Source organism: Aplysia californica, unplaced genomic scaffold, assembly GCF_000002075.1.
Source record: "Aplysia californica isolate F4 #8 unplaced genomic scaffold, AplCal3.0 scaffold00197, whole genome shotgun sequence".
In the NCBI taxonomy this organism is placed as follows: Eukaryota; Metazoa; Mollusca; class Gastropoda; order Aplysiida; family Aplysiidae; genus Aplysia; species Aplysia californica.
In genome coordinates, this window is record NW_004797467.1 from 1,103,317 (window position 1) to 1,131,155 (window position 27,839).

Genomic DNA, 27,839 nt, shown 5'->3' on the forward strand with positions numbered 1-27,839 from the left:
CTACTGTAGTAGAGGCCTAAACCTGCTTCATATCTCCATAGAATAGGCATATAACTACAATGCAGAACACAGAATATGTACTAGGTGTTGTAATTAAGCTGAATAAAATAAAAGAGCAGTTGGATATGTAGTCTGTGAACGGATGAGGGAGTTGATTTTTTAAAAATGCAAGATCTTTATGCCCCCCATAAACACAGTTTAGATAATTTAAGAGATGGGCTTCCAACCCAGCCTCAAGGCCAACCTAGACCGAAAGGAATACAACACCCCAGCAGAAAGACCGAGCTATTTGATAAAAATGTTCTCACCACTCCGGAATCAAACTCGGGTCTCCTGCGTATGACAGCAAAGTGCCAAACTGCTACACCACAGACACGGTTTGTTTGTTTGTTTGTTTAGTATAGGGTTTTACGGCGCTCGCAACTGCATAAGGTCATATGAGCGCGCGGGACACACCTTATACTTTTTCGTTGGTAGGAAATTTTGAATTTTGCCCGGGTGGCGGCCGAAGCCTACTCTTATCGATTTTAGACCACCAAGGGATCTTTAACGTGCGCAACTTGCACACGGGCCCTCCGAGATTTTTCGCCCTTGTCCGAGAAGGCTAGGTGTAGATCTTTCCTACCAGAAGATCAGGGGTGTGGCAGAAAGACAGCAGTTAGGAGGAGCCAAGGAGTAGCAGTAGAAAGGCTGCAGAAAGAGTCAGGAGCCCAGAGGAGGGTGACACGGTTTAGAGAAAAGTAAATCAAAAGAGACTACGGTAGCCTACATGATTCTTTTATGGACTCCACTGGAGATATGCCTATATGTATGAAAAAAGCACTCTGTTATGTCAAAGACTCCCCGCCTCCCCTCGCCATGTTTGACCCCCCCCCCCCCCCAATGTCTTGGAAAATCACGACCACCACAGCCAATGTTTTCAGTTTCTGTATGACATGCTGAGGCCTGGTGCCTGGTGGCATTATTGAGGTTAAGCAGACCGAAATTGACTTAATTAGAGCATGGTAGGCCTACTCAAAATCTGTGCCCCCCCCCCCCTACTCCCTCCCCCCTTTCTACACCGAAATTTCTCATTCTTATTTCATGCGTAAAACTGACTGAGTAAAATCCACAACTCTTAAGTTTGGTAGATAAACATGAAACAAGATGAAAAATAAACTTCTTTTCAGGGCAATAAATAGCTTTGAGGTTGACATTTCACACTTGCACATATACATGAAAGAAAAAATAAAAGAACACAACTTTTTTTGTCAGATTAATCATTTCTTTTTTTTTTATTCATTATATTGTGTGAAGTCAAACCTATAATAATAATTCATCATCAATACATAATTATCATTCTCATTGGAAACATGGGCAAGGGAGACACATTGGCAGAGAGAAATTAACTGACATATCCACAGAACCACAACAGAGACTGCTCAGTTTCAAACCCTCACTTCACCCATGATTCACATTTAACAAGCACACAGACGCAGTTCTGTATCAGTCATTTATAAATTATACAAAGATTTTCTGTGAATAAAAATACTGTTGTTTTACAATATAGACACATTGCTAACATTTAGGCCAATGTTTAGTGTAGTTTTGATAATAGGGAAGAAGAAAAAAATGCACTTTGTTTGTCTAACTATACAGCACATCTTCTCTTAACATGCTATGCAATGAGTACTCATGAAAGCACATAAGCTAAGGATGTGTAAGGGGTAGTCAGCCTCTGACAGATCACTTACATTTTGGGAAAAAGTCTGATTTAGGCCAAAATGTTAGCACTGTGTCAAGTTATTCCATCTACTCAGTAGGAGAGAAAAAAAGCAACTGTGAAATCTTAATGTCATTTTTTAACGATTCTATTGCACATGTATTAATTCAGCAAGCTCTCATAATTTTGTCATGATGGTAGTGCATTGAGTATTATTAATCTCACAATAAAGCAGCAAGCGTACAAAGCTATACAAAAATTTAAAAAAAAAGTGCCAGGCTGAGCTAAACTGGGACAAACCCTTCAAAAAGATTTCTCACAAATTCTATATATACAAACAATTCAAACAAAAGTAAAACTAAATTATAAGTTTTCAGAAGCAGTTTTAAATGGGCTTTAAAAAAAGTTAAACGTCTGTCAGAACAAACTGAGTACAATGATATACCATTAATCAAGAAACTGGATAAAAGAGCCAGAAACAGCAAAACATTCTTTCCTGATAATCTCCCTGCCAGAGTTAGTCTGCAGAGTTTTTCGGCTGTCAGCAGCGCAAGTTGCTGTTCGGGTCTATATATCCATTACTAAAAAAAACTGGATAAAGAACCTTAAGTATATTTTTGGAAACAGTTCTAGAGGCGCTTTTTCAGCGAAATTGCAAGAGTTTTATCTTTTAACAACGAGTAAATATGGATATGGGGTGTAAGAACAATGCAAATAGGAAAAGCGGTCATACTTTTTCTTTATCTTGAACATTAGAAAATAATTTAATTGTATTTTGGTACTTGGTGTTAGGTATTAGTCTTTTTTTTTGCAATCACAAAACACTGGCATTTAAGTGTTTATTCATGAGAAACAATGAAATTGATAATTAAATACTTTGTCATGCACTTCCTACAACTAGCTTAAGGTTTTGTTCACTTTTCTAGGTGATTAATTACACAATTGCATAACTTCTTAGCACTAAAATAATACATATATGTAAATGAAATTAACATGCTTCTACACAAAATAATAAAATAATAATAACGAATCGAGCGTTCATGCTAATGTTTGAATATACCCGGTACCTAAGCCCTGATTTTCTCTCACTCTCTGAAGCATTAGTCAGTTACGTCACCTTGCAATATCCTTTTTACAAAATTGGCTCTTGAGGAACAATGATAGCTGACATTTATAATGTGTGAGGCACTGTGGTGAAATTAGGCGCTCGTCAAAATAATGAAATAAAAGATTATATTGGCATTTTTCCGCTGCTTCCGCAATTTTTATCAAATTTTTTGTTGTTTGATTCTATACCTTTATGTCCATTTAAAAACACATTTTGTGCAGATTTTACTGGAAAACAAATATTAAAGGTATAAAAATAATAAATTTTCAGTTTCCAAGGACTCTCAGGCTGTGGAAATCACCAAACTTTGGCAACAATTTTCTCGGTAACTTTACTTCTGAAACCAAGTGACCCCACCTCGTTCAATTTCAAATATATCGACTTTTATTCAAGATGGGTATTTTTTTTATCAAGAGATAGAGAAATGAACAGGATTTAAGATGATACCCTGAACTCTACATGCCCAAAAATTGACGAGCGCCTGATTCTACCGCGTCGTGAGTGTGTGCTGATTCAACATTCCTGGTGTAGTAGATCTGCCAACGGGATGGTGTTATCAGTTTAGTGACTTTTATAAAACATTTCCCCTCTCTCCTCTTCAAGTTCCTTATTTGTACATGTTCAAGAAAATGATAAGCTTACACATTAATTATGAAAGGCACACTTACATGCTCTCCCTCCCTCCATCTCTACTGTCTGTCTGTCTCTTTCTCTCTCCCTCTCACTTATATTAGCAGAGGCATACATGCACACACACACGTACACACATACAAACACACACACACACATACGCAGATACTTAAGACCACAATAATATTTCCCTTACATTCACATGGCTCACAGGGAGGCTCAGACATAAATGACACTCATATTGGACAAACATTTGGATTTTTCTGCTGAGCAGCAGTGTATGTGTTTATATCTTTAGTATGTATATATGTACATTACAAATAAATAAGAAAAATTCAATAATATACATGGGACTTTGTCAACAAAAAAGTAGATGGTAATGCAATGTTGGTATAAGAGCAAATATTTATACAAACGGTGCCTCCCATGCAACTCTGCAGATACGTTCAAGGAGATAAACTCTAGGAAATTTCCCCCAGCAATCATCATCATGACATTTATTCATATTCATTTTTTTTTCTCCAGAAGCAAAGAAACAGCATAAAATACATTTCCACATGTGAAGCTTACATTTTCTTTTTTTTCCAGCACTGAGAGTTCAAAAACACACAGAGATTACAACACTGGAAGTATGCACACACATAAGCACCCTTTTAATTGTTTCTTTGTCTGCATACGAAAGACCCACTGAATGAGGAAGAGGAAGTGTCTTTTATACACAGAGAGAAGTTAAAAGTATGAAGGACCACCCATTCATTCAAACGGCACCATGCAAAAAAGATATGTTAGTCACACTCGACACATTTTGTATGCCTGCACATCCACATTCTTATGTAAATGAAGGTGTGCACACATACTTGTGCTCAAATACACAATTACACATACACAAATATACACCCTCCCTCCCACACGCACATACATACACACGCACACTAGGCCAATGATGCCTTACTTACAAAGAGTATAAAAGACAATTCAAATCAAGTTTATGATGAAGACTTTCATTGCAGTTAAAAAGAAAGAAGTTCCCCAACCACCAATTCTGATAAAAAATTTATCTGGCCCTCTGCTCAAAGGGCATAAATGCAGGGTAAAATCAGCAGAAAAATCCATTCATGGAAGCAAATGATGTCACATCTGTAAAGCTAATGCTTTCTATGTGCATGTTAAAACTTACCGGAAATGGAATGAATTGTTATCTTGAGTTGAAACTGTCATCCATCTTTGATTGTATTTTCTACATTAAACTGACCCCTGTCAAACTATGGTAAATACATTGACCGCTGTACAGCATAAATAGAAACAATGTTCATTTCGTCTGTTCTTTTTTTCAATTTCAAGGCTTATATGAGAAATTTTAACACAACAACAACATGCAAATGAGAGTACAAGAACAGTTTCCAAGCACAGTAAAATTTAAGAAGAAGAATATGCCTACACATTAAAAGAAATCACGGAAAGGCAATAGGATTTTTTAATTCTTCACATATCTGAGAGATAAGCCACCTAACTGACACACATAAAAATGCCCAAATGATGCTTTCTAAATTAACAAGGACTATTGATGCCAATCTGGGTGAAATGATTCTCTAAAATTCATTCTTCTGTTTTTATTACCATAATTTTACTGTTCCAGAGGCAAGAATTTTATTTTATTTTCCTAAAAAAAACTGCAGACTTTTTTTCTCTCTTGGGAAAAAAAATTCTTGTTAAGCTGTAAACGGATGTTACCTGGGAAAAAAATACAAAGCCAAGGCAAAACTATAAAAATGAAAAAATGTTTTCATATTATATTACATCGTAAAAAAAAAGATATAAAAATATTGATTCAAAATTCAAAATAAAATCTGTAAGAGGCAGATCTTAGACTTGGGCAAAGACAAAAGAAAATGTTAGTTTAGCTTAAGATGCAATCATTATTACCCACAGTTTTCGAAGTTCAAAACCTAGTCTACTGTAGGCCTATATTGGATTTCAATCATTCGAATCAACACTTGACTTTTGACTTCAAGTCTTCTCTCCATGTCCTTGTTTAGAGTCCAGCTCTTGTATCCATACACAAGGATTGGTCACACATGATGCGTTTTCTGGTTTCTTATCTTTGTGTTCACTGTTATATTTCTGTGTAAGAAGGTAGTGGACTTCACTTTGTTGAAAGCTTCTTTAGATATTGCAATACTCTGTTTTATCTCTGTGTCACTTTTTGAATCTGGGGTAATTGAACAAGAAAAGTATTTGAGCTGCTGAACAGTTTTATACTTTCATTCTTACATGATGTAGTGTTGCTAACTGGGATGTCAACACCATATATTCCGTTTTCTAGGCGTTCATTTGTAGCCCCTTCTTTTCACTTTCCTCTGTCACTCTAGAGAGAATCTCCTGGAATTATTGGACTGAGAATCAGCTATCAAGACTGTATCATCAGCATAATACATGTTGTTCATACTATCAGCTCAAGAAAAAAACAACTCATGTTACCATGCGCTCTGTTGTGAGTTCTGGTCTGTGTTTTTTTGTGGATTTTTTTTTTTGCTGCTTAAATAAAAATACTTTTAAGTTTGTAACTCTTTCAGGGTGTAATTTTTATAGGGTCACATAAAAAAAAGACACGTAGCTCCATTGCTGATCTATGAGGCATACATCCCAAGAAAGCAGGAAAGAATTCTTCTGACATCTGTTGGTGTTTCTTTTTTTTTTTTTTTTTGCCAGACTAGCCGACAAGCAGCACAACTGACACTTCAAAAGAACCAGCAAAACATTGCCAGAATTTGCATAGCAGGATATTGTTTGGAATGTTAAACACAGAATCATAATAGGTACTGCAAATCAAGCGATGGATTGAAGGGTTGTGGTTTTAAAAAATCAATGTGCTTATCTTCACCTCTAGAGTAAATATCGTGATCAACAGAATATGAAAAATGTTTTCTATATACAAAAGCCGTATGGAAGGAGTGATGTAAACCCCTGTAAATAGAAGACAAGACGCTAGATAACAAGACAAAATAAATCGAAGCAACCTCTTTCACTTTTGCGACTCATTCAAACACATACATGCAATGGAAGCTCTTTGCTAATTGTGCACAAAACTACACCCCCAGGTTTTTAGCTTGAAGTGGATTGAACATAATATACCTTGCTTGAAAAAAAACCAACCCATTCTACTTGTAACTGGTACTTGGACCAAATCCTCACACAGCAAGAAAAAGAAAATGAAACACTTAAAACAAACACACAATATAGCACAGCAGCAGTAAATGTAGGCTTAGGTAATATAATCAGTGCAGATATTTCAAGATGAAGGCTCTATATTGTGCTTTGCAAAAGCAGGGCCTGCCTCATCATTAGGCATCAGCTTTTGCAGAGTTTCACTGCAGGGCAGCTCAAAAGTAGACTAAATTTTACCTTGTGTCCTCCAACACTAACTTCCAGAAACTGGAATTCCCTTGTTTATCCGATTTTCATATATCTTATTATCTATGCTATGTACTTGACTTGTAATTCTCATAATCAATGAAATATATTGAGAACTTTATGCTGTCTATAAATTTTTGTTAAAAGATCCTCTTCACAATGAAGACTGACCTTATCACAGACTTTATGGTCTGTTCAGCACTCAAGTATTCTGAAAAACCAACAACTTTGATTAACACAAGTCTTTATTTTGGATTAATTTGAACTGCGCGAGAAAAACTCAAATTTTAAACTGCTTGATCCACAGTCGATCCTTGAGAATACTGGTAATACTTAACTTACTTTAATGTAAGAAATATAACGGTGCAGTCGCAATGCAGTGATATGTTACATTATTGCTAACAAAAAGGTTTTGAGCATTATGCCGACTAAGTCATAAATCCAAGCATAATTTGTCAAACATGAAACTGAAGCAAGCAGTTGCCATGTTTCTGTACAGCTCAACAATCAGCCATTTTTCATCAACTCAGTAGAGTGGTGCATGCTCAACAGCTGTATCTTTCATAAGGTTTAAAACAATGCATAATTCGTTGACCAGCTCTTTAAATGTACTCTAAGCCCAAAATTTTTAAACAATCATTTAATTGTAGTTTCCTAGTCTAAGATACCTGTTGCAATTGCCACAGAAACATGTACCTAAAATTCAAATTCTAAATGTTGAAAAAATATAAAGAAAAAGTACACAATTTAGGTACAATTGTTAAAAAAAAGAACCATAACTTTTTTCACTGTAAAAATTTTGCTCTCTGGACTTAGTACATTTGAACAGCTTGTCGAGGAAATGTTTTTCTTCAAAAAGAAAACCATCTGGTCTGAGTCAAAGACACACTTTTGCTCTGTTGAGTGAAACATGGCTTTGACATAATATGAAAAGGGTCTATGAAGTTAATGAAAGACAAAGGGATTGTTAACTTTCTGAGGTTTTCAGATTTGCAGTGTCTTCAAAGCCCAAGTCTTTGTTGATGAGAGTGAGTTCAAGTCTTACAGACCCTGACATGCACTTGCACAAAAGCGTCTCTGTTGACTGCAGCTCAACAACAGCAAGCAAAATCTCAACGTCATCTAGGCCACATATTTCACTTTCAAAGCAAGGAAATAAGTCCACAGAATTCTTTGAGTCCACCTTACTTTCGCCCACTTGAAAACACATGAGCTATCAAACCTGTTTTTTACAAGGCAGTACACAGAGTTTCATTGCACCACAGAATAACTTACGCTAAACTGAGGACAACAAGAACAAATAGTAAATACCATACATTACGTTTTACATAAGTCCTGATATTCCACCTTTCAAAAAAAAAAATCTGTCTTTGCAATTGAAAACAGATCCTCAGACTTTGAGCACTGAGATGATCGCCTTTAGATTTAATGTTCTGCTGCGATTTTCACCACAACAAGGGAACATCTTTTGCTTGCTAAAGTTTAATACTGTTAAGTCTCACACTGAAGACAGACGACCACGTTTTGCTTCTTTGAGAGAGTTTCAATCACACAAAACATTTCCACTGAGCAAGGAACAAATCTGTTTCCAGGAGGTCACATTAGTGAATGTTTATCACGAATTGATATCCGTTAAAATGCGCCAATGAATTTAATATTTGCTCAATGTGGTATTTCTGACCTCTGAATCAGTATAGGCCAAAGGCTACCTTGAGCATCACCATGACAGTGTCACAAATTCACAAAACACAGTTTGAAAAAATCCGAATAAGCAGAGAGCACTGGTACTCCGATGATCAGCATTTTTATGCACCATCCTTCAAGGGAAGCTGTTCATATTCAGCAATGAATATCACAATACAGGAAGCATTTTCAGGCAACAGTCAAGCTCAAGTCCATTATGACCAGCCTCCTGGTATCATACATAGGCCATAGTGCCCGACGGTCCTTCCATACAAGAAACAACATGGCCGAGTTTACAGGACAGCTGCAAGGCACTGGCCTGGTTGTCTTGCTCCAGAGCTTCCATCAGCTGAAACACCAACAGGAATCTTATTACAAATCATAGATTATACTTTCTCATGTTTACGCCACTCAAAAATCACACAGTGAGGACATAAAATTCCACTGTCTTTGGCCTACCTAGCCCTTGCATGTCATTAGAAACAACACCCTCCCCCAAACCTAGAGAAGATATAAATAAAAATAATTTAAAAAAAATAATGACAATAACATTGAGTAACCGTATATCAAATTCAACCTTCCAAATTTGCAGGAGTTAGTTTTCCTATTGAATTTTTAGAAACCCCAAGAAAGCAAATCTGTATTTATTTTTATAGCAGGAATTTGTTATCAAAGCACTGCTACTAACAAAACAAAGATTTATAACAGCTCATTAGCTGAGAGGAAAAAAAATTATATCCAAATACAGATAAATGAATCTATAACTTCAAGAGAAAAGTCTTTCTCCTATTTTCATTTAAAGACATTTGGCACAGTGATAGTTAATGCAAACAAAGTAACCAGCATAGAACCATAATAAATGAAGAGACCAAAAAAATGTATTGGTGTATGTGAAGACTAGACGAGCAGAAGAAAAAGAATGCAATCAATACTGTACCTCATTTTTATATTTGGAGACATATTTATAAAGTTCTCCTAATGCACTGGAGATGTAGAAGAGTTTTGGACTGGTCTGGAAAGAAAAAAACAACAACAAAAAACATATTAGTTGTTTTCTCTTAACAATATGCTTATACAGTTTACAAATTCATGAATATCAATATGTTTCTCTTGCTTCAAAACTCAAGATATATTAAGATGCTATATTTTTCTCCTTTACGTGCCTTTGTTTGCCTTCACTTATTTTTGCTAATTGTGCAAAATGCTTCATTCTCAATCGAGTAATATTAAGCACTAAATAGACTAAATAGACTAAAACCTTTAATGTCCTTGGGGTCAACAATGTTATAATTTTGTTTTGTTTTGTTTTCCCTGCAACTATTAGAGAAGCTGTAAGGTACTGAAATATCAACTCAGTCAATGGAATCCTGAATGTACATATATATATACACTGGATAAAAACATTCATCAACCAAGTTATTTCTGCAGGTTACATTCCTTGTTTCCCATTTAAGCGGTAAAAGGGATGAAATTCAAAATTCCCATCATTTAGTTTAAAAGTAGATTTTTTTTGTCAGATTGTTTGTACTATTCAAAATAAATTATAAGCACTGTTGAAATTTACAAATAAATGCAAATACAGGCTTAGGCTGCATGAGGAAAGGTAATCAATATCAGAATCTAGAGATAAAATCAATATGTATTGTTGTGATGCACACCGAGGGATATGAAATAAAGCTATATTTACCCTTGAGATGTCTGCAAGGAAGGCATTCATTTCCTGCTCGTTTAGAGAGGGCATTTCTCTTACTTCGGTGAAGTATTTCTCCACCAGTTTCCTATAATGCAAAATGTCTTTGGCAAAGAGCAGCTTGTTGGACGGAGAATCCTGAAACACACATAAAGAGTCAACGTACTATTTCAGAAGTGAAAATAAGTACAACAAGCACTTTGTGGTTCACAAACAACTAATTTGATGGGTTACTAAGCAGTCAACTTGGCGTGTGAGATTCATACAGTTCCTGTTCACCGAAAATGATCTCCTTATCTCTTTCTGTTTCTCTTGCTTTGTGTGACACAATGAATATTAGACTCTATATCATCTGCAAACTGTTCAAATGTACTGCAAGCCCAGAAAGCGAAAATTTTCAGGAGAGAGAAAAAAAGTGTTTCATTCTTTTAACAGCTGGGAATGTGAGTAAGTTTGAATCAAACAAATCATTACAGCAGTGATGATAATGATGATGATGTTTATTATTTTCAGTATTATAAATTTTCAAATTCTATAGTTTCCATAAATTTTTGGTCTTTTAAAAAAATATTTGAGCTGTCAACAATGATGATGATGATTATGAACATAATAATGAGGATGATAATGATTAAACCCTGAAGAAGCCCAAGAGTGCCAATAGGATGAAATGTCATACACACTTTTTATAATGTCATCAAAACTTCAATTCACAAATACTCTATTCTCCATCTACTTTTTATTATTCATTCTGTACTTACAATGATAATGATAATGGTAATGCTATTGATAATGATATGACAATAATAATAATAATAATAATAATAATAATAATAATAATAATAATAATAATAATAATAATAATGATTCAATAATAATAATAATAATAATAATAACAATAATAATATAAGAAAAATAATAACAGAACAGTAATAACATTAATAATTTTAAAAATACCAAAGAAAGCAGAAAAACCTAGACAAGTAGCCTAGAGCTTCTCACAAACCTTGCCCAGTCGATGTTCTGATGTGGAACAACTGTCCATGAAAGTCTGGGCAACCACACTGAGGCACGAGTCCACTATTCTTGGCTTGTTTATATCAAACACAAAGTCTGGGTTCTTTATGATGTTCACCCAGAATCTCAAAGGTAAGCTGAAAATCAATAATAATAATATTAATTACTTTCACTTATATTGCGCATTTCCAGTAAAAAAATAATAAAGCTCAATGCGTTTTACAATAGTACAAAAAAAATGAACACCATATGGTTCTAATAGCGATCATTTCTCTACATCCCTCTTCCTCTAACTCACCCTCCCTCTCCACTCTCTTTCTCGCCGTCTCTCTCTCCCTCTCCCACCAAAAAAAACCCCCAAACTGTGGAGCAACTTGTAACTGCAGCTAGATTCTAGCTAGGTGCAGAACAAAACTCGCGTTACTGTTTTGAATTTCATCATATTGAAGTAAAATATCTTGTCAAGAGATGAAAGTAAACTCCAAAAAGACGAATTAAAACCGATACCCCTTTCATTTCACACATCTGACAAAATTAGTCCCAATATACTCAGCTGTGGCTTATAAACCAATGCAACTTATTTGTGAAAAAAGTACAGATTTAAAAAAAATCTAATGGATGCAGATTATATACAGGTGCACTCAATAGCCCAAACTTAATGGTACCATTCCTTTCTGTCCATTGGTCTTGCACATTCCTAGCACTAAAAAATCATTATCTTATCAACACACTTCTTCTTTTTACATAACCAAAAACATCCAAACATTAAAAAAAAAAAAATTCCTTCACCTGTTGCATTTCCATGTGTGCACCACCTCGTGGTCAGAGATGCCATACACATCAGCTTGGTGATCCAAGAAATCAAACAAATATTTGATGACTGGGGGAACGTATGGGGAGGCACTCAACATATTTTTGAAGAAATCGTCCACATACTTCTGCAAGGTGCCCTGGAAAGAAAAATACAATATGACAATAAAGAAATGTGTGAAACTTATTGTTGCTGGCAAAACATAATACAACTGCAACTGAAAATAAATCTCTCACATTTATTTAATGGCCTTCTAAATAATCAAACAGTATAAACTTGGTTTTATTAATCAGGATAAATATGAGCGTAGTATAAATTAGAAAGTTTGTTGCACATCCTTACAGTTTTTTTTCTTTTTTGGTTTAGTTTTAAAAAAATGAAAATAAACAGCTTACCTCACAGTCTTGTATCATAATTTTGCTTTCCACAAATAAAGAATTTTAGGAACCTGTCAGTCGTGGGGTAAAACAATAAGTGAATTTCTTTAGGTTTATACTCTCATGTTTTCTTTTTCATTGCGATATGACATTCTTCATAAGATAGAACTGATTTTTACCTTCGTAGAAAGCAACCGAGTAAGGAAGATCTCTGAAATCATTTTCACACCTCCATCTTTGACGGGAGTGTCCTCATGCTTGACCTGGGAAAAAAACAAAAAAAGAGGGGTCATTAAGTACTCTTAAACATTGACATGTCTCACTTTTCTCTACCTCTCTGCATATCTTTATATTTTTAAATTTTTATCAGAGTCCATATGAATATTGTTAGTTTTGTTTATGTGCTTCTCTTCCAAGCAGAAAACAAAAGAAAACAAGAACAGAACAGTCAATTCTCATGAGCACAAGACACAAGAAAGAGTCAACCCAGTCAACAGATGTAGTGAACTGTAATATATTTTTTATGTTACCAAAACACGATTAGGGGGCCTACTCCACTAATGTCAAGTTAAACCAGTCATAAAGCATAGACATGCACCAAGTATTTCACTACCAACATTTTCTAACAGCAACTTTGTCCCACTGTTATTTTAATTAATATCAAAATATATATTCTACATAATATAAATGTCATCTCTCTCTCAAAAAAAAGAAAATGGAAGCACAATCTGACTGGCATGTTGGTTATTTTTTTGCTTTTGACAAAAATAATTAAGAAAGGTATCGTATCATATTCACATATCCTGTTTCAAGTATTCACTAAGGAGAGTAAATCCTCACCAGATGCCATTCTTTGAAGCCAGACTCTTGGTCTTTCTTGAGTATTGGTGACACAGAACCTATGGAAAGCACTGAGTTATCAAGGGAACCTAGGAAGAAAAAGGGATATGGTGTACAATGATCACAAACAAAACGCCAATGTTGATGGTCATAACAAAAACAAATGAACTCAAACTGATGGCTACACAAATAAACCAAAATATCACTTCAAAAGCTAGGTCACCCATGATTGAGAAATATGTTAAACATGGGAATAACAAAACGATGAAATGGATCCCAAAATGATTTCCAAATAAAATAAGAGTCTAACGATGTCCCATTAAGGATATCAATCAGGTACTGTTCTTGTTGAACCACATAAAAATATATTCTATTTCTTTCAAAAGCCTATTTAATCTTAGCTATGAGGTAAAAAGAAACAACCAGAATTGATGCGAGTTAAGAAAAAAAATGATCCATCACAAATCAGTCATATATGCAAAGCTCACCATTCATAGATTTCATGGTTTGCTGTCTGTGAAGCAAGGTCATGTAAGCACCGTCGTGCACTCGGTAAAATGACAGTGTATTGAGACGTCTCCATCCATCTTTGTTCTGTGATGCTATGTCAATATCAGTGAGGGTTAATGGGCCTGTAGGTCCATTGCGCCATTCTGGAATTAAAAATAATATTTTCAATAACATATAAAACAAAAGATTTCATACGAGCAGTTCTTGCATCATTAATGATATATGAAATCTCATCTTGATTCAGTTTGAGCCTGGTCACATCATATCACACAATAATAGCTTTTTAATGTTTCTCAATGTATATAATGTATAATAAAACAAAAACAATCACATGCTCACATGCACACTACGAATAAAAGTTGTGATAGATGAATTACGATGAGATGGATCGCTCTCTAAAGAAGTGTCCCCAGAAACATATGTGTCATTATAGGTGTTATCATCCGTGCAGACGCAGACTTTCTGTGTCTTCTCTTTCATATATAAATTTTCTATTTATTCCATTCTTGCTCCTATTCTTAAAAAAACCCAAACACAGTACATCACTCTACAAAACTTGTACCTTACTTGCAAAAAGTGAAAATTACCACTGGCACTATCTATTGACGTCAGTTTATCAATATTTGAAATAGAGGTATGATCTATAGAGTTTTCCACATTGTCACTTCTTTCTTATCGAAAACGTTTTTCTTTTTCCTCTCCGGTGTCTCAGAAATGGAAAAAAGGTCTATAAGTTCATAGCTTTACTTTTTACACTATGTTTGCATATCGGAAAAGATGAAACAATGTAGACATACCCAATTCAAGATCTCGAACATGTGGTCTTTGGGAGAAAGGAATATTTTTGTAGATGTGGTCCAGAATTTTCTCCTTGGTTTGTGTGATGGTATCACAATCTGGGATACGACACTGGACAATTTCTCCTCCGCTTTCCACATTCAGAGTCTGAAAATGGAAAAAAAGATATCCATCAGTAATTGCCCATTCTATAGAGTAAAAATTCAACATAACACAAAGAGACAAAAAGTTTTACATTTTTCAAAATACTTATTCTTTTTTTAACCATGTCTTTTTAACTTAAAGAGATTCCATTCCCTTTAAACAAGCTCCTTCTAAAACTACTTTTAATCATGACAAACAATAAGTTGACACAGTGATGTGCTTAACTTTTCAAAGGAAACATTAACTTGAAAGGAACAAAAACTTACAAGAACTCTGGGCTCAATTTTCTCTCTCAGCAGAGTGTCTTCGGAGAGAGAGTAGCGTGCGTCGCCAGTGACAGCGTCCACCGGACCCTTCTCAGCTTGGAGTTTGATTGCTTTGTACAGCATGAATAAAGATGCTCCTGCATAGTCCTGAAACACACAATGTCAAATTTTAAAATGACATCCTATCCCTAAAAACCATTACATTTTTTTAGATCTAATGATCCAAATAACAGAAGAAGTACATTTTCAAGATTCTTTGAATTATTCAACATTTTAGTTTTACAGTCCAGTTTGAAGATCAAGGAAATTAATGTGTTTTGGGAGAAACCTAATGATAATTGTTTTATAGATACATTAACTTATTTGATAGTGCTTTGTAACACATACCTTTTCTACAAGGATGAACTAACTATAGAACATAATCAATCCTTAATTTGGACAAGCTTATATGTAATTTCTTCTAGTTAAAATTTGTTGATAATTTTCTTCATCAAATGGAAAAGAACATAAATGTCTTACCCTGAGGTATTTATACAAGCAAATTGACAGCCAATTTGTCAACAACTTCTCAACAACTGACTCAGACCTGAAAAAGACAGAAATAAAACTCGCATGAGGGAACAATTTACACAAAATAAGTAAAGCCGATAAATGTCCTGGGAATAAAAAGGAGTGAATGGAAATTAATTTCACTACTATTTTGTTTTCTTTAGCTCCACATCCTAAGCACAATCAATGACTACATAATATGCAGTTTTTTTATGGTTTTAGAAAAAGTATACTCTATTATTCCTTAAATAATTAACAATAGCAAAAATCATAACAGGCCTACCTTCTCAGCATGAGCTTCGGATGGCGACCCTCCACAGACTTCTGAACTAGGTCCACCAGCAAAGACTTGAGTATGCTGCAAATGAAGGTCAAATATTTAATTTCATTCCTGGAAGACATTGCCAGGTGATAGATATTAAATATTAAAGCAGGTTTCAGTATAACAATAGAATGACAATACGAGTAGCATATTCAACTGACAAAAATCAAATCAAGAGACGTATTTAGCTGTGACGGGTCAAGGATTATGAGATGCTTTGTGTTCAACAGTTAGATAACAAAGTTAGATTGGTATAAAAGCGGATAGAGTAAAAAAATCGTTGACCGATTTGTCATTAGAGAAGCATACAATTGGATAGGAAAGACCAAAGGAAGAGCATGAAGAACGAAGACGATGGTGGGGGAGGCAGGGAAGCCCCAAATTATTTTTATGTGATTACAAGAACATACTATGTTTATACGCTAGGCCTAGAGTAAATACTTTTTCTTTAGGCATGAATTGAGTTACTAGCAATGATACTATGCTTTACTAAGGACTTTTGTATGCTAAACCGCAAATCATCATAATAAGTAGAGAGAGATAACAAGCTTGCAAAAAAATATGCAGGATGAGTAATTGATGCTATGATAATTACTTAATATGAAATCATGCACAATATGTAGATGCGTAAAATGGTTTCCTTACTCAGTGGCATACTCCATATTGTTCAAGTAGACAATCATCAACAGAGAGGCAACATTTGCCCTGCAAATAAAAAGAAAAGTTTATTAAAGATCTGTAAACAATCAGAAGTTTTAGATTGTGATAATGAATTACACTTCTCACATGTCATATGATGTTTTAACCAACTTTGATGAATAATAATAATACAAATAATAATAATAATAATAACAATAAATTTCAAACCCATTTGAAGGAACTTGAAAGTGGGCTGGACCTAAGAACTACTCTCCATTCTTAGTAGAAGACTCAAGAGGCATTGTCATAGGGGGATTTAACGGTTAGACAGTTGGACTTGTAACTGAAAGGTTATGGGTATGAAACCCATCAGAGGCCTAACATTGGGAAAGGCACTTTACACTAATTTTCCTCACTTCACACAAGTAGGAAAGGGTACCCGCCTATAGATTGTGAAAGGTCTTGTCCTTTGTTAGTGTCTGAGGACTTATCAGCAGCTTGCACTGTATGCTTCCTAGGAAGCTGAAAATGTTTCTGAGTATTCTGGGGTCTGCTAGGGTAATAATAGTTTTAAAGCGCATAAAGCATTAGGCCCTATACATAGTTTGTATCTCTATATAAATGCAGTTATCATTATTTACTATTGTCAATCATATTGTTGTCTAGCATGATACTAAGATAACAGAGTTCCTGGATTAACAAAGAAAATGCTGTTAGAGAATGATCCTACAAGAAACACTGACCTGTCTCTGATGCTGAATGCTCTCTGCTCCTCCAGAGTCCTTATAAACGTGATCATAAACACTTTCTTGCTCAGGAGTTGATGAAATAGCTGCAGACCATGATCTGAGAACTGGAACCTTCCATTCTTTTGCTGAAACAGATTTAGCATATATTTCATGATGAAAATACAGGTGAAAATATTGTGTAGCTGCTGAAACAGATCGAGCATAATATTTCATGTTGAACATTCAGATAGAAATACCCTGCAGTTGCTATAGGAATGGATATTGTCGGCAAAATTTTTGTAAAAAAGTCAAATACTTTTGTCATTTGTCAGTTGAGAAAAATTACAAAAAGAGCACTCACATAACCCATTAGATTTAGTAAGTATTATTTTTTTAAATCTATAAGCAGACAAGTTCTTGGAGGGATCCTGAAAAGGGGGGGGGGGGGGGGAGAGCAGAGATGGACATGTTCCGACTGTAGTGACCCCAACACTGTTGACAAGGTGTATTGGTTTAAATGATAAATTAAAGTATGATCTAGAAAGCACAGGCACAAAAGTAATAAAGCAATGTTAAATTCCATCTAACGTTATATGCAAATTTTTACTCACAATTGGAGGGTGAAGGATAATGTGGTCAGTCATTCCAGGAAAGAGGACCTTGAAAGTGTAGCTATGGAAGTCCCAGAAAGGAATGCCACTAGATATCAAGTCTCCAGTGAGGTCTGTCATGTCTGTCTGCAACTCGGCAAAGGCTGTAGAGAACAAGAAGGCTTCTATTAAAGAATGTGCTAACAGAAATGAATCCTGAAAATAAGTATTTTCAGGCAACTTGAATTGTATCGACAGTTATAAAAGCTGCCCAGTCTCAGCAAAATTTTACATAGTAGTTCACATCATAAGTAATGTTATTTCACTTATTAGAGCTTTGCTTATTTGAGCTTTTTTCATTATAAAACCAGTTTCCACGGCACATAAAATCTATGCAAAGAATAGTTATTCAGTATAACAGTAAAAAAGTATATTGAGTTCCCCAATATTAATATTTTCTGAAGGTTTGAGGTCCCTGCCAGCTTTTAAGCTTATTTTCTATTTAGCGTTAAGTATTCAAGGATTTCCTATTCTCTCTAAATGAATAAAAACATGACTAAGATAAAAATCAAAAACAAAACAAAAGGATACAAGTCATATTTTCACAAAGAGGAAGGCTGCAAATGAGTACACCCTCAGAGTGGGTGGTTGGCAGGAGCTCTGGTGTGGTTTGCTCCTTCTTTCTTATCAAACATCTATCATTCTCATCTCTCCTCCTTCTTTTAAGTGTTTGTTACTCTCTTGGAACACCTCCAATCTTCAGCACTTATATGATGCAATTGTGTTGCAAGTGCCGTAAAACGCTTACTAAAACAAACACCCTAAGATACAAAGACAAACTTACCTTGTTTACACTCATTCCTAACATTGCTTTCAAGATTGTCAAGCTGAATCTGCAGCTTCCTGTAGATTCTCTCAGCCTTTGTGCTCTGACGTCGGTAGATAATGAGTATCAATATGATAATCAGAAGCAGGAAGCTTCCACCAGCTGCGATGCCAGCAATTGCTTCTGTTGGAAACGTGAACGTCTCTGGAACATCATACTCTACACGGCCAACCAGAAACTCCAAGTTGTTAATTTTCACCTGAGGCAAAAGAAAGATGAACGATACCCATTTAGTTTGGAAATAAATATAATGTTTACAGTTGTCCTTATTTGGTTTATTTTCAAACACAAGCTGTTGTTTTCCCAAAAAGTATGCTCTAAATTCTTATACAAAATAACTTGATTTACTACAATGGGAGTCAGTATTACATGTGGGTATTTGAAAATGGTTTATATATAAAGAGCCTCATGACCAAGGCACCAGAAGATTATAACACTGTCCAAACATAAATGTTCCCATCTCTTAAAATTCCCCAAATAAAAATGTTCTCCCTTAGTACTATAGAAATAGAAAATCCATCTTCCCCTCTCCTCACCCGAACATATGGTAGACTTTTCCTGTCTTTTTCACCAGTGTTGCCAACAGTACCCTCTGGCTGGGATGTGGGCAGCTTACAGACAATCTGGTCGATGTAGAAGACGCTAACATTGCAGGGCTCCGAGCCAATAGTGACAGAAACCTCAGGTTTTTCTGCTGCAATGTTCAAGTCTGCTCCCTGAGGAAAAGAGATTGGTTAGACGGCTTAGTAATTTCAAATACCATATGTCAGACAGTCACACAGACTAATTGATGTTGACAAATACTATGCACAGTTGAACATGTGCATAAGACAATCACCTGAACATAAGGTCACTTCCCATATCCTCCATTGCATATTTTTTACATAACAATGACACTGGGTAAGATGATCACCAGTCTTATAAGACCACTTTTCTCTTCGACAACAGGTGACCTTTTCAACTGCATTTTTTTTTTTACAATAAAAAAGATAAGAGGGAGACTTTAATTTTGCAAAGTCAGGATGTCCCAAACTCACAGAGCCAAATGTAAGTGGCTCTTTCTTTTCATCATTTTCTCCACTCTTCTTCATGTGCACTGTAAAAACTTTCACCAAAGTAAGATAAAAAATTGAGTGATCTCGGAAATATTCTACAAACCTCTATTATAAGGTTCTCTCCTTTCAGTTTTTTAATTCCATTTGCTTCAGTGAAGTTATACACTCTTGGGTTTGGGTAGTACTGCAACTTGGAGTTCATCTTTGGAACGTGGGACAAGTTCCGCAGAGCTAGAACACCATCCATGATGAAGCCAAGCTGGACAACTTTCACTGGTGGGACTTTATGGTCTTTGGGCTCAGATCGTTTGGAGCGGATAATGTTCTTGAGGGAATCAACAAGTGGTGGGGAGGGACATTTCATCACATTGTTGTTCATCACTTTGCAGACCTGTGAAAATGGTAATTGTTGTTTAAAAACATGAGATGACTAATGCACTATATTACTTAAAATAAGAACCTCCCCCTAAAAACAACACTCCCCCTCCCCTCAAAAACAGCAACACAAAACCACCAACATGAACACAAAAAAAAAAAAAAAAACCCAGACAAGTGGAAGATCTGAACAAATTAATACTCAGCAATCATGCCCTCATCTTTTACTTTCAAGGTGAAAAGCTAAACCATTACTTTGCAAATTCTGTAAATCAAATCTTAATGCCTTCATACCTACAGCTTGTATTGCCTTGCTTTGAAACAAACATGCAATAAACAATTCCATGTGGATTACTTACAGTGCTGTTGGTGGGGTACTGTTCCCCACTGAGTGTTGGCACCCAGGCAAACATCTTGGGTTCCTGAATGTACTGAAACTCTGTGCCCATCACAGTGAGAGTGCGTCCACCTCTGAAAGGAATACAACATGAATGCAACTATTTAGTACAAGAATTTTGAGCAAGGTTACTATTTTTCGATCTTGTTCTGATTTTACAGTTAACTTATTATAAATAAATTAAAAGCTTCTCAGTTTTAAGAAAGCCTGCTGGATTTAACAAAAAAGTTTAGCGTGGAAACTCTCATCACTAACTCAGCATAAGACACAATTCTTACTGAATAATAAAATTCAAGTAAATCAGGTTTGATCGGTTTCGACATAGAATATGTTCATCAAAGCAGATTACTCTCTTGTCCTTTTATTTTCAGTCGAAATAAGTGAACAAGTTCAATCTATGAGCATCAAATATCTTTTGCTAGCTCATTATCAACATTGTTAATGTTTACCAACTTTCCATTCACTCCAGATCTTTATTTTCAACTTGACATATATTTCTTAAAAAAAACTAATGAAAAAAGCCTTATAAAAATGAAGCTGCAACAATTCAGTTATCGTCATTGTAACCCTTTCACTTACTCCAGTATGCTTTTCAAAGGTCCAATTCCTGTGATTGTTGGATCTTCCTTGTACACGAAGAAAGTGTTCACAGAGTATTCTTTTTCGTCAAAGAAGACCTTGATGGGTGTCTTTGGCTCAGGCTGCCACACCTTGGATGTGATGCACTCTATGGAGCTGTTGGTGGTCTTGGTGCTGTTGAGAGATGGCAGTAGATCATTATAAGTTAGGCAAAACAGAAATAACAAACACATGAAAGTCATATAACTCCACACAGCTAGCTCAAGGGCAAAATGATGTGAGGGGTTACACATACAGATCATTATGCTTTAGGCTATACAGTCTTGCACACTGATAGTAGAATTGGTGGGAACTGGAGATCTGAGTACTAATATTTTAAATACAAAGAATATATGTGCACAGGAAAAGTTTCTGGACCTGAAAATCTGTTCTAGGTGGGCATTTCACAATGTGCTTGTTTGCTACGCCAGTCATCATTCATAAAAAATAAAATACCCTTTAGTTCTAATTATCGTCATGATGTCTGTTAGTCAGCGGAAACATGATAAACTTTTACCTCTCTGAAGCCTCCTGAGTCGTTGAATATCAATGCAGTCTGGGCTTTTTTATTTTGCATGATACGAAGCCTTCATTTTGTAACAAAACAGAAGTAATTCTTTTAAGTTCTTGCTTCAAGGGCAAGTTCATCTTTGTCAGTTATATCACCCCTCTTTTATTCTGCTTTGTTCCTGATAACAGTGAAGTCAGATATTTTTCAATTGAGTGACTAGAGATGAAAACTAGAATGACAAGGCCCTATCTAGGAGTTTTGAGTTTGAAATGAATAAAATCACCAACCTGTCAACAACACATGGTATGTCTCCAAATGAAGCTTCATGACGGCCACCAGTGTCCATGTCTTGGCCTTTAACAGTGATTCGAGACCCTCCAGACTTTGGACCAAATGTTGGTTCAATGCTTTCAATTCTCGGGCTCTGAAAAATCAGATTAAAGCTGTGTAAACTTGGCTATCATGGCTCTTACTCAAAAACTGTCAGATTAATTAATATAAGTAAAAAATAAAGAATAATTCCATCCCTTCTGCAGTCCTTGCATTTTGAAATGACATATAAATCTTCAAAATTCACACCGTTATCATTTATTTTTATTATTTACAAAACAGTTTAATCCAGTGGGCTTACTTAATTGGTGAATACTTTTAACCATCAACAAGATAAAAAAAAAGAAAGAAAAATGAAAACATCAAAGAAAATTATTTACGGCTATAAGGTCAAACAATTCAAATGGAGTACACCGTAATAATGGGAAATGAACTTACTCTGTACTGAAAATTCGATTGGTACTTGCTGCTGGCCTTATCTAGGCTGACTATGACAGGGCCTTCAGCGATCTGTCCCCTCCAGCGGGTCTGGCACACGATTCTAGTGGGGGAAACAATGACACAACAATGACACAAAGATTACAATCACAATAACGAATTTCTGCTTTCATGATTTTAGTTTGTGATTTTCACAGACTCACAAACATAAAATTTCAACAGGATCCAGATCCACCCCAAATAAACACATAACAAGAGGGTTCGTATGTGAATTTACTTCTCATGAACCCTCAGGGATATCAAAAGGGTGATAAAATCTATCCTCAAATAGATCGTTATCAAAGTTGAGATTCCTCATCTATAACATATACTTTCAAAATTTAATGGAAGTTAACAAACCAAAAGAGGGTAACACGTATTGACTGCTCAGTGTCAGACTCGGTCGTACGTCTCTTTTCAAAATGGTGTATGGCTTACACTAAGTAGTCAGTATTTCCCATTCTAACAGGATTGGAAAAAGGGTAAAAGCAGCTTTGTTAATAAAAATTGAAAATGATGCTCTCCATAGAAACAACAGAATAGGGAGACAGTTATGAACAAACTCTTCTGTCAGACAGATACCTTTTTGACGGAGAATACAGTGATCTGAATGGCAGGCATCCTACATTGGCAATGGTCACAGCTTTTTCGATATCTTCAAACTTTGCTCCTAAATTGCTTCCTTCAATTGTGACGTTTGTTCCTCCTTGGATTGGTCCTGACAATGGCCACACCTGCAACAGAGAAAAACATGAGAAAATATTTTTGATTAAGTTTAGCTTTAGTGAGAGTTTTACGGCACTTGCAACACAATAAGGTCATATAGGTACTGAAGATTAGAGGTGTTACAAGAGAGTAACAAACACAAAAATGGAGGAGGGAGATAAGGACACAAGACGTTTGACAGGAAAGAAGAAGGGGAGATAAGGGAGATAGATGTTTGATAGGAAAGAAGAAGGAGAGATAAGGGAGATAGATGTTTGATGGGAAAGAAGAAGGGGAGATAAGGGAGATAGATGTTTGATAGGAAAGAAGAAGGGGAGATAAGGGAGATAGATGTTTGATAGGAAAGAAGAAGGAGAGATAAGGACACAAGACGTTTGATAGGAAAGAAGAAGGGGAGATAAGGGAGATAGATGTTTGATAGGAAAGAAGAAGGAAAGATAAGGACACAAGACGTTTGATAGGAAAGAAGGAGCAAAACACACCAGAGCACCAACCAACCATCCACACAAATTTTGGTTTCATCCATTGCTCAACTTAGTATTAGTTATGTGAGCCTACACATTCGTGTCAACAAATTCTCAGCTGGAGTCAGAGACCTAGCAACAATATGAACATGATTCGACACATTCCATAAAAGGATGAAAATTACAAAACAGATTGCTGCTAGCAAACTCTGGCTTTTAGCTCTGTACTGCAACTGCTTAACACACCAGAGGAAGAAGAATAAGTCTGAAGCCAAGACAATTTCGCAACTCCGTTGAGACTGGTTTAGTGGCAACTTCACTTCTAAGACATTTTGAGAAGATGGGGACATTTGACTGTGCCACAAAAAGATACTGATAGGACACAACGCAACACAAATGTCATACCGAATTGATTTTTGGTGCTGGACACGTCACACTGGCGTGCTGCTGACAATTGGTCTTGTACTGACACGTATTCTGGCACCAGAAACATTCCAGATAGGGTCGAGTGTAGTTCAGATTGACACACAGACTGCATTCATTTGCAGCTAGTACATCACACTTGTACAAAGTCACTGCAAATAATAATAATAATAATAAAATAAATAATAGCAATAATAATAACAATAACAATAACGATAATAACAATAATAACAATAATAACAATAATAATCATAATCATAATAATATTAATAATAATAACAATAACAATAACAATAGTAATAATATTTGCAATCCTATATCATAACCCATATTCACACTCAACAGCATGCTCTATACACTTTAAAACTATTATTACCCTGGCAGACCCAAGAACACTTTTTAGAAACATTCTCAGTTTCTTGGGAAGCATGCAGGGCAAGTCACAGATTAAACATGCTAACACAAAAAAACAGGCAAGATCATCTGCTGCCTATAACCCGGTACCCATTCCTGCCTTGGTGAGGTGAGGAAAATTGTGTAAAATGCCTTTCCCAAGGACACAACCTTGAGCCCCTGATGGGATTCGAATCCATGACCTTACAATTGAGAGTCTTTAAACCACTGATACCAAATGTGAAAACTTTAAAAGACAGCCTTCAATAATCTCTGATTTCCAAACAAAATGGAAGTAAAATGTATTGCCACTAAACAGAAAAAAACAAAAAAGTAACTTTTACATCATAAGCACATAATGAAACATTAATCAATTTTGACTTTAGTTAATCACTCCTTATTCTGAGCTTATTCTTTTCAGCTCAGGTAAAAGTTGCGGTATTCACATTAGTTAAGGTTGTATTTGTTCCCAGACTATGTAAACAAACTTTGTTACGCAGTTAGTTGAGAAATAGAAACGGAAAAGTCATACCAATAAGCCTTGATGTGCTCTCAAGCAAGAAGTTCTTTCCCCATCTGACTGTCAAGTCTGCCTCCAATGTGCCATTATTTTCTCCATAGTCGAGCTGTGAAAGATTCGGAGAGAGAGAATGAGTCACATTTCAAACAAATTTAGCACTAAAAGAATATAATATGTTCATTTCGACTGCTCGGTGCAGAACTCTGTCAGATATCACTTTGTAAAATGGTGTATGGCAGAGTCTCGCACTAAAGAGTCAATTTGTTTTGTGAAGTATGTGACCTTTTTGCATTTTCAACTCATGTTGCTGAAATAGACCTGAGCTTTCCTTTACTTTGTCTTTAGAACTGATGAGATCAAACAGCATATCACAAACACTTTTTAAAGAAAAAAAACAACTTATTTGACAGTAAAACACATTATAGGGTAATTATGATCAAATAAAAAAACCCACAAGTGTTATACTGCAAAAAAACAAACAATCCTTTTGTCCGCCTATAACAAAACAATGAAGTTACCAACAAAGGGACAAATAAAACTATTATATCCCAGTAATAAAGACAAAGAGGCACAAAACCAGAAATGAGTTTCAGTAAAACAAGTTGCTTACAGAAATTGAGAGTATGTGACTAGATCACATTCACTGTTATCACAAGCAATAATGTAACATAAGCCTGACGTAAGGATTTTGATTATGGAGATGACCACTCACTGCTGGAATATCACACGTCAAACTTTGCTCATCATGTCTCTTGCCAGGGGCTGGCAGTTTCTGAGTGCCAGTATCAATTATACATTCATAGTTTTTCTGAGGAAAGAAAAGATCAATAAAAAAGAGCCTTTAATTGTGGTGCTTGACAAATGCATGTCATAACAACTTTTCAAAAACCAATTGCTAACAAATGATGACTTGGCACTTTTACAGAACTTTTACGTAAGGAGAAAATAAAATCCACTTTGATACTTTTTCACTGCCTGGGGAATTATTCCAACCTTATTAATTTACCTGAAGTTTATCAGAGCAATAATCATTTCACCAATATTTTTCTTCTTTTGTCAAATATGTTCAATTTTGAAAATACTGTGTTTGACAAATGCAGTCAGAATTGTCTCTAAGATGGCCATCCATTGTCGAGGGGACAAGTTGTAGTCTTAGACAAATGGATGTCTTAGGCTATGTCATTATAATGCAAAAAAAAGTACACGAGGTAGAAAATGTGAAGTGGCCATTTCTATAGGTGATTGTCTTATACAGGTGACCATTAGAGTAATTCTGACTGTAATTCAATTGTTTAGCTTGTTTCACAATGGTTATTGACCTATCTGTAAGAAAAAGTTTTTTTTTTTTTTAAGCGTTCAAGTTTCTTAACTCCAGTTAAAAGTATAATAATATAATAAAATTATGTGTTTCTTATTTCTTCATAAGAGACAAATTGTCAACCCATAGTAAAATACTCACAGGCAGATCTGGAATGTTGTAACCTTTGAGCAAGATGGTCTTCCTTACTCCGACGGGAAGATAAATGTCCTTAGTAATCCTGGTGTCAATCTGTGGGCAGTGCCGGGACCCGTGTCGACCTGGCTTGGGGTTCTGTCCACAAAGGTCACAGAGTAAAGCTTTAGACTAGGATCAAGGACACTATTCCACACTTCCCATCCTCAGAATTATAAAGTTTTATCAGACATTTTTGGCCGTTGTGAGTTATTAAGATCATGAGATCAGAAATCAAAGTTAAAACTGTAAAAATTATTCTGAGTCGTTATCAAGATATTCAAAGAATTTCACTCGGAATACCTTGTCGACATATTTTGAAACTAATGATTTATTAAGTCGAATTTCTCAAAAATAGGTACTGGGTAGACAGAACTTTACAATTCTGAGGTTGCGACTTATGTCTTGTTCTAAAGATCTCAGACTGCAAATTTTCTTTAAAAAATGCTCATTACGAATTACATTTAAAAAAATGTCACATTCTAAAAATTAATAGACAAGTGTGTACGTAAAAAATAGTGTCATGTATATGTATATATATGTATGTATATAAATATTCTATGAGAAATTAGTCGCATAGTGAGCCTGGCAATGCATTCACTAAAAATGCAGAATGCAATAGAATAAAAAGATAAAGACTATTAGACTTACACTCTTTCCCCTCACGATGTGGGACTGGCAGTTCCTGGTGTCGTCAAAGCAACCGTTGTCATAGACACACCAGTCACACTCGAAGCTCGAGTTGGTGCAGCTAATGCAGCTGTGAGCGAGAACAGGAGATACAAGGAATATAACTCGCACTTACACTCGTGCGCACTTGTGTCAATACATGAGTTATTCCCCTTACACTAGTTATCTCTTTCAGTGTGGTCGTTTGTGCTAACCCAGATTTCCTTCCCACGTTGAATAAAAAGGGGAAAAATCAAACAGTCCACCCCCCCCCTTCCCCCCAAAAAAAAATCACAAAAAAAACAACAAAGCAAAAAGCAAGAAATAAACAAACTAACAAAGCAACTCAAAAGAACCCCCCCCCCCCAGCAAAATGAAAACTGTTCACTAAATCCAGACAGCGTTTGAGGCTAGGACAATCTCAAAACTCACCTGTGAAAGTTGGAGCAGTTGTAAAAGGTAAAATTCTTGGTGACGAACAGTTTTCCCGTCTCAGTGGAGTTGAGAGCGACGGTGACAGTGCGGAAGCCCTCAGTACCCATGGAGATGCCCAGCTTGTGGAAGTCGGGCGTGGTGCACACCGTCCCGAACGACCAGGTCTTGGCGGGACAGCTCCAGTCCAGCTCCAGGAAGACGCAGGTGTAGCTGGACGTCATGGGCAGTTGAGGGATCGTCAGGTGGAGCTGCGTGC

The 27,839-nt window shown here is 35.8% G+C and overlaps 1 protein-coding gene across 1 annotated transcript in view; it reads right to left on the reverse strand.

Annotated features, from left to right (window-relative positions):
* Positions 1 to 3,950: 3,950 nt before the first annotated feature.
* LOC101858408 (plexin A3) overlaps positions 3,951 to 27,839 on the reverse strand; it is a gene marked incomplete at its 5' end in the record, with an annotated part of 65,514 nt that continues 41,625 nt past the window's right edge. Inside the window, 29 exon segments of the mRNA XM_013082876.1 lie at positions 3,951 to 8,883; positions 9,472 to 9,546; positions 10,222 to 10,362; positions 11,228 to 11,375; positions 12,028 to 12,188; positions 12,606 to 12,689; positions 13,267 to 13,355; positions 13,755 to 13,919; positions 14,574 to 14,721; positions 14,985 to 15,131; positions 15,504 to 15,570; positions 15,817 to 15,891; positions 16,501 to 16,560; positions 17,238 to 17,368; positions 17,834 to 17,976; positions 18,657 to 18,897; positions 19,235 to 19,414; positions 19,857 to 20,144; positions 20,488 to 20,599; positions 21,105 to 21,278; positions 21,942 to 22,078; positions 22,423 to 22,525; positions 23,044 to 23,195; positions 24,057 to 24,226; positions 25,000 to 25,093; positions 25,700 to 25,795; positions 26,447 to 26,578; positions 27,131 to 27,239; positions 27,581 to 27,831. Of these exon segments, the coding sequence (XP_012938330.1) occupies positions 8,770 to 8,883; positions 9,472 to 9,546; positions 10,222 to 10,362; positions 11,228 to 11,375; positions 12,028 to 12,188; positions 12,606 to 12,689; positions 13,267 to 13,355; positions 13,755 to 13,919; positions 14,574 to 14,721; positions 14,985 to 15,131; positions 15,504 to 15,570; positions 15,817 to 15,891; positions 16,501 to 16,560; positions 17,238 to 17,368; positions 17,834 to 17,976; positions 18,657 to 18,897; positions 19,235 to 19,414; positions 19,857 to 20,144; positions 20,488 to 20,599; positions 21,105 to 21,278; positions 21,942 to 22,078; positions 22,423 to 22,525; positions 23,044 to 23,195; positions 24,057 to 24,226; positions 25,000 to 25,093; positions 25,700 to 25,795; positions 26,447 to 26,578; positions 27,131 to 27,239; positions 27,581 to 27,831 (3,987 nt within the window).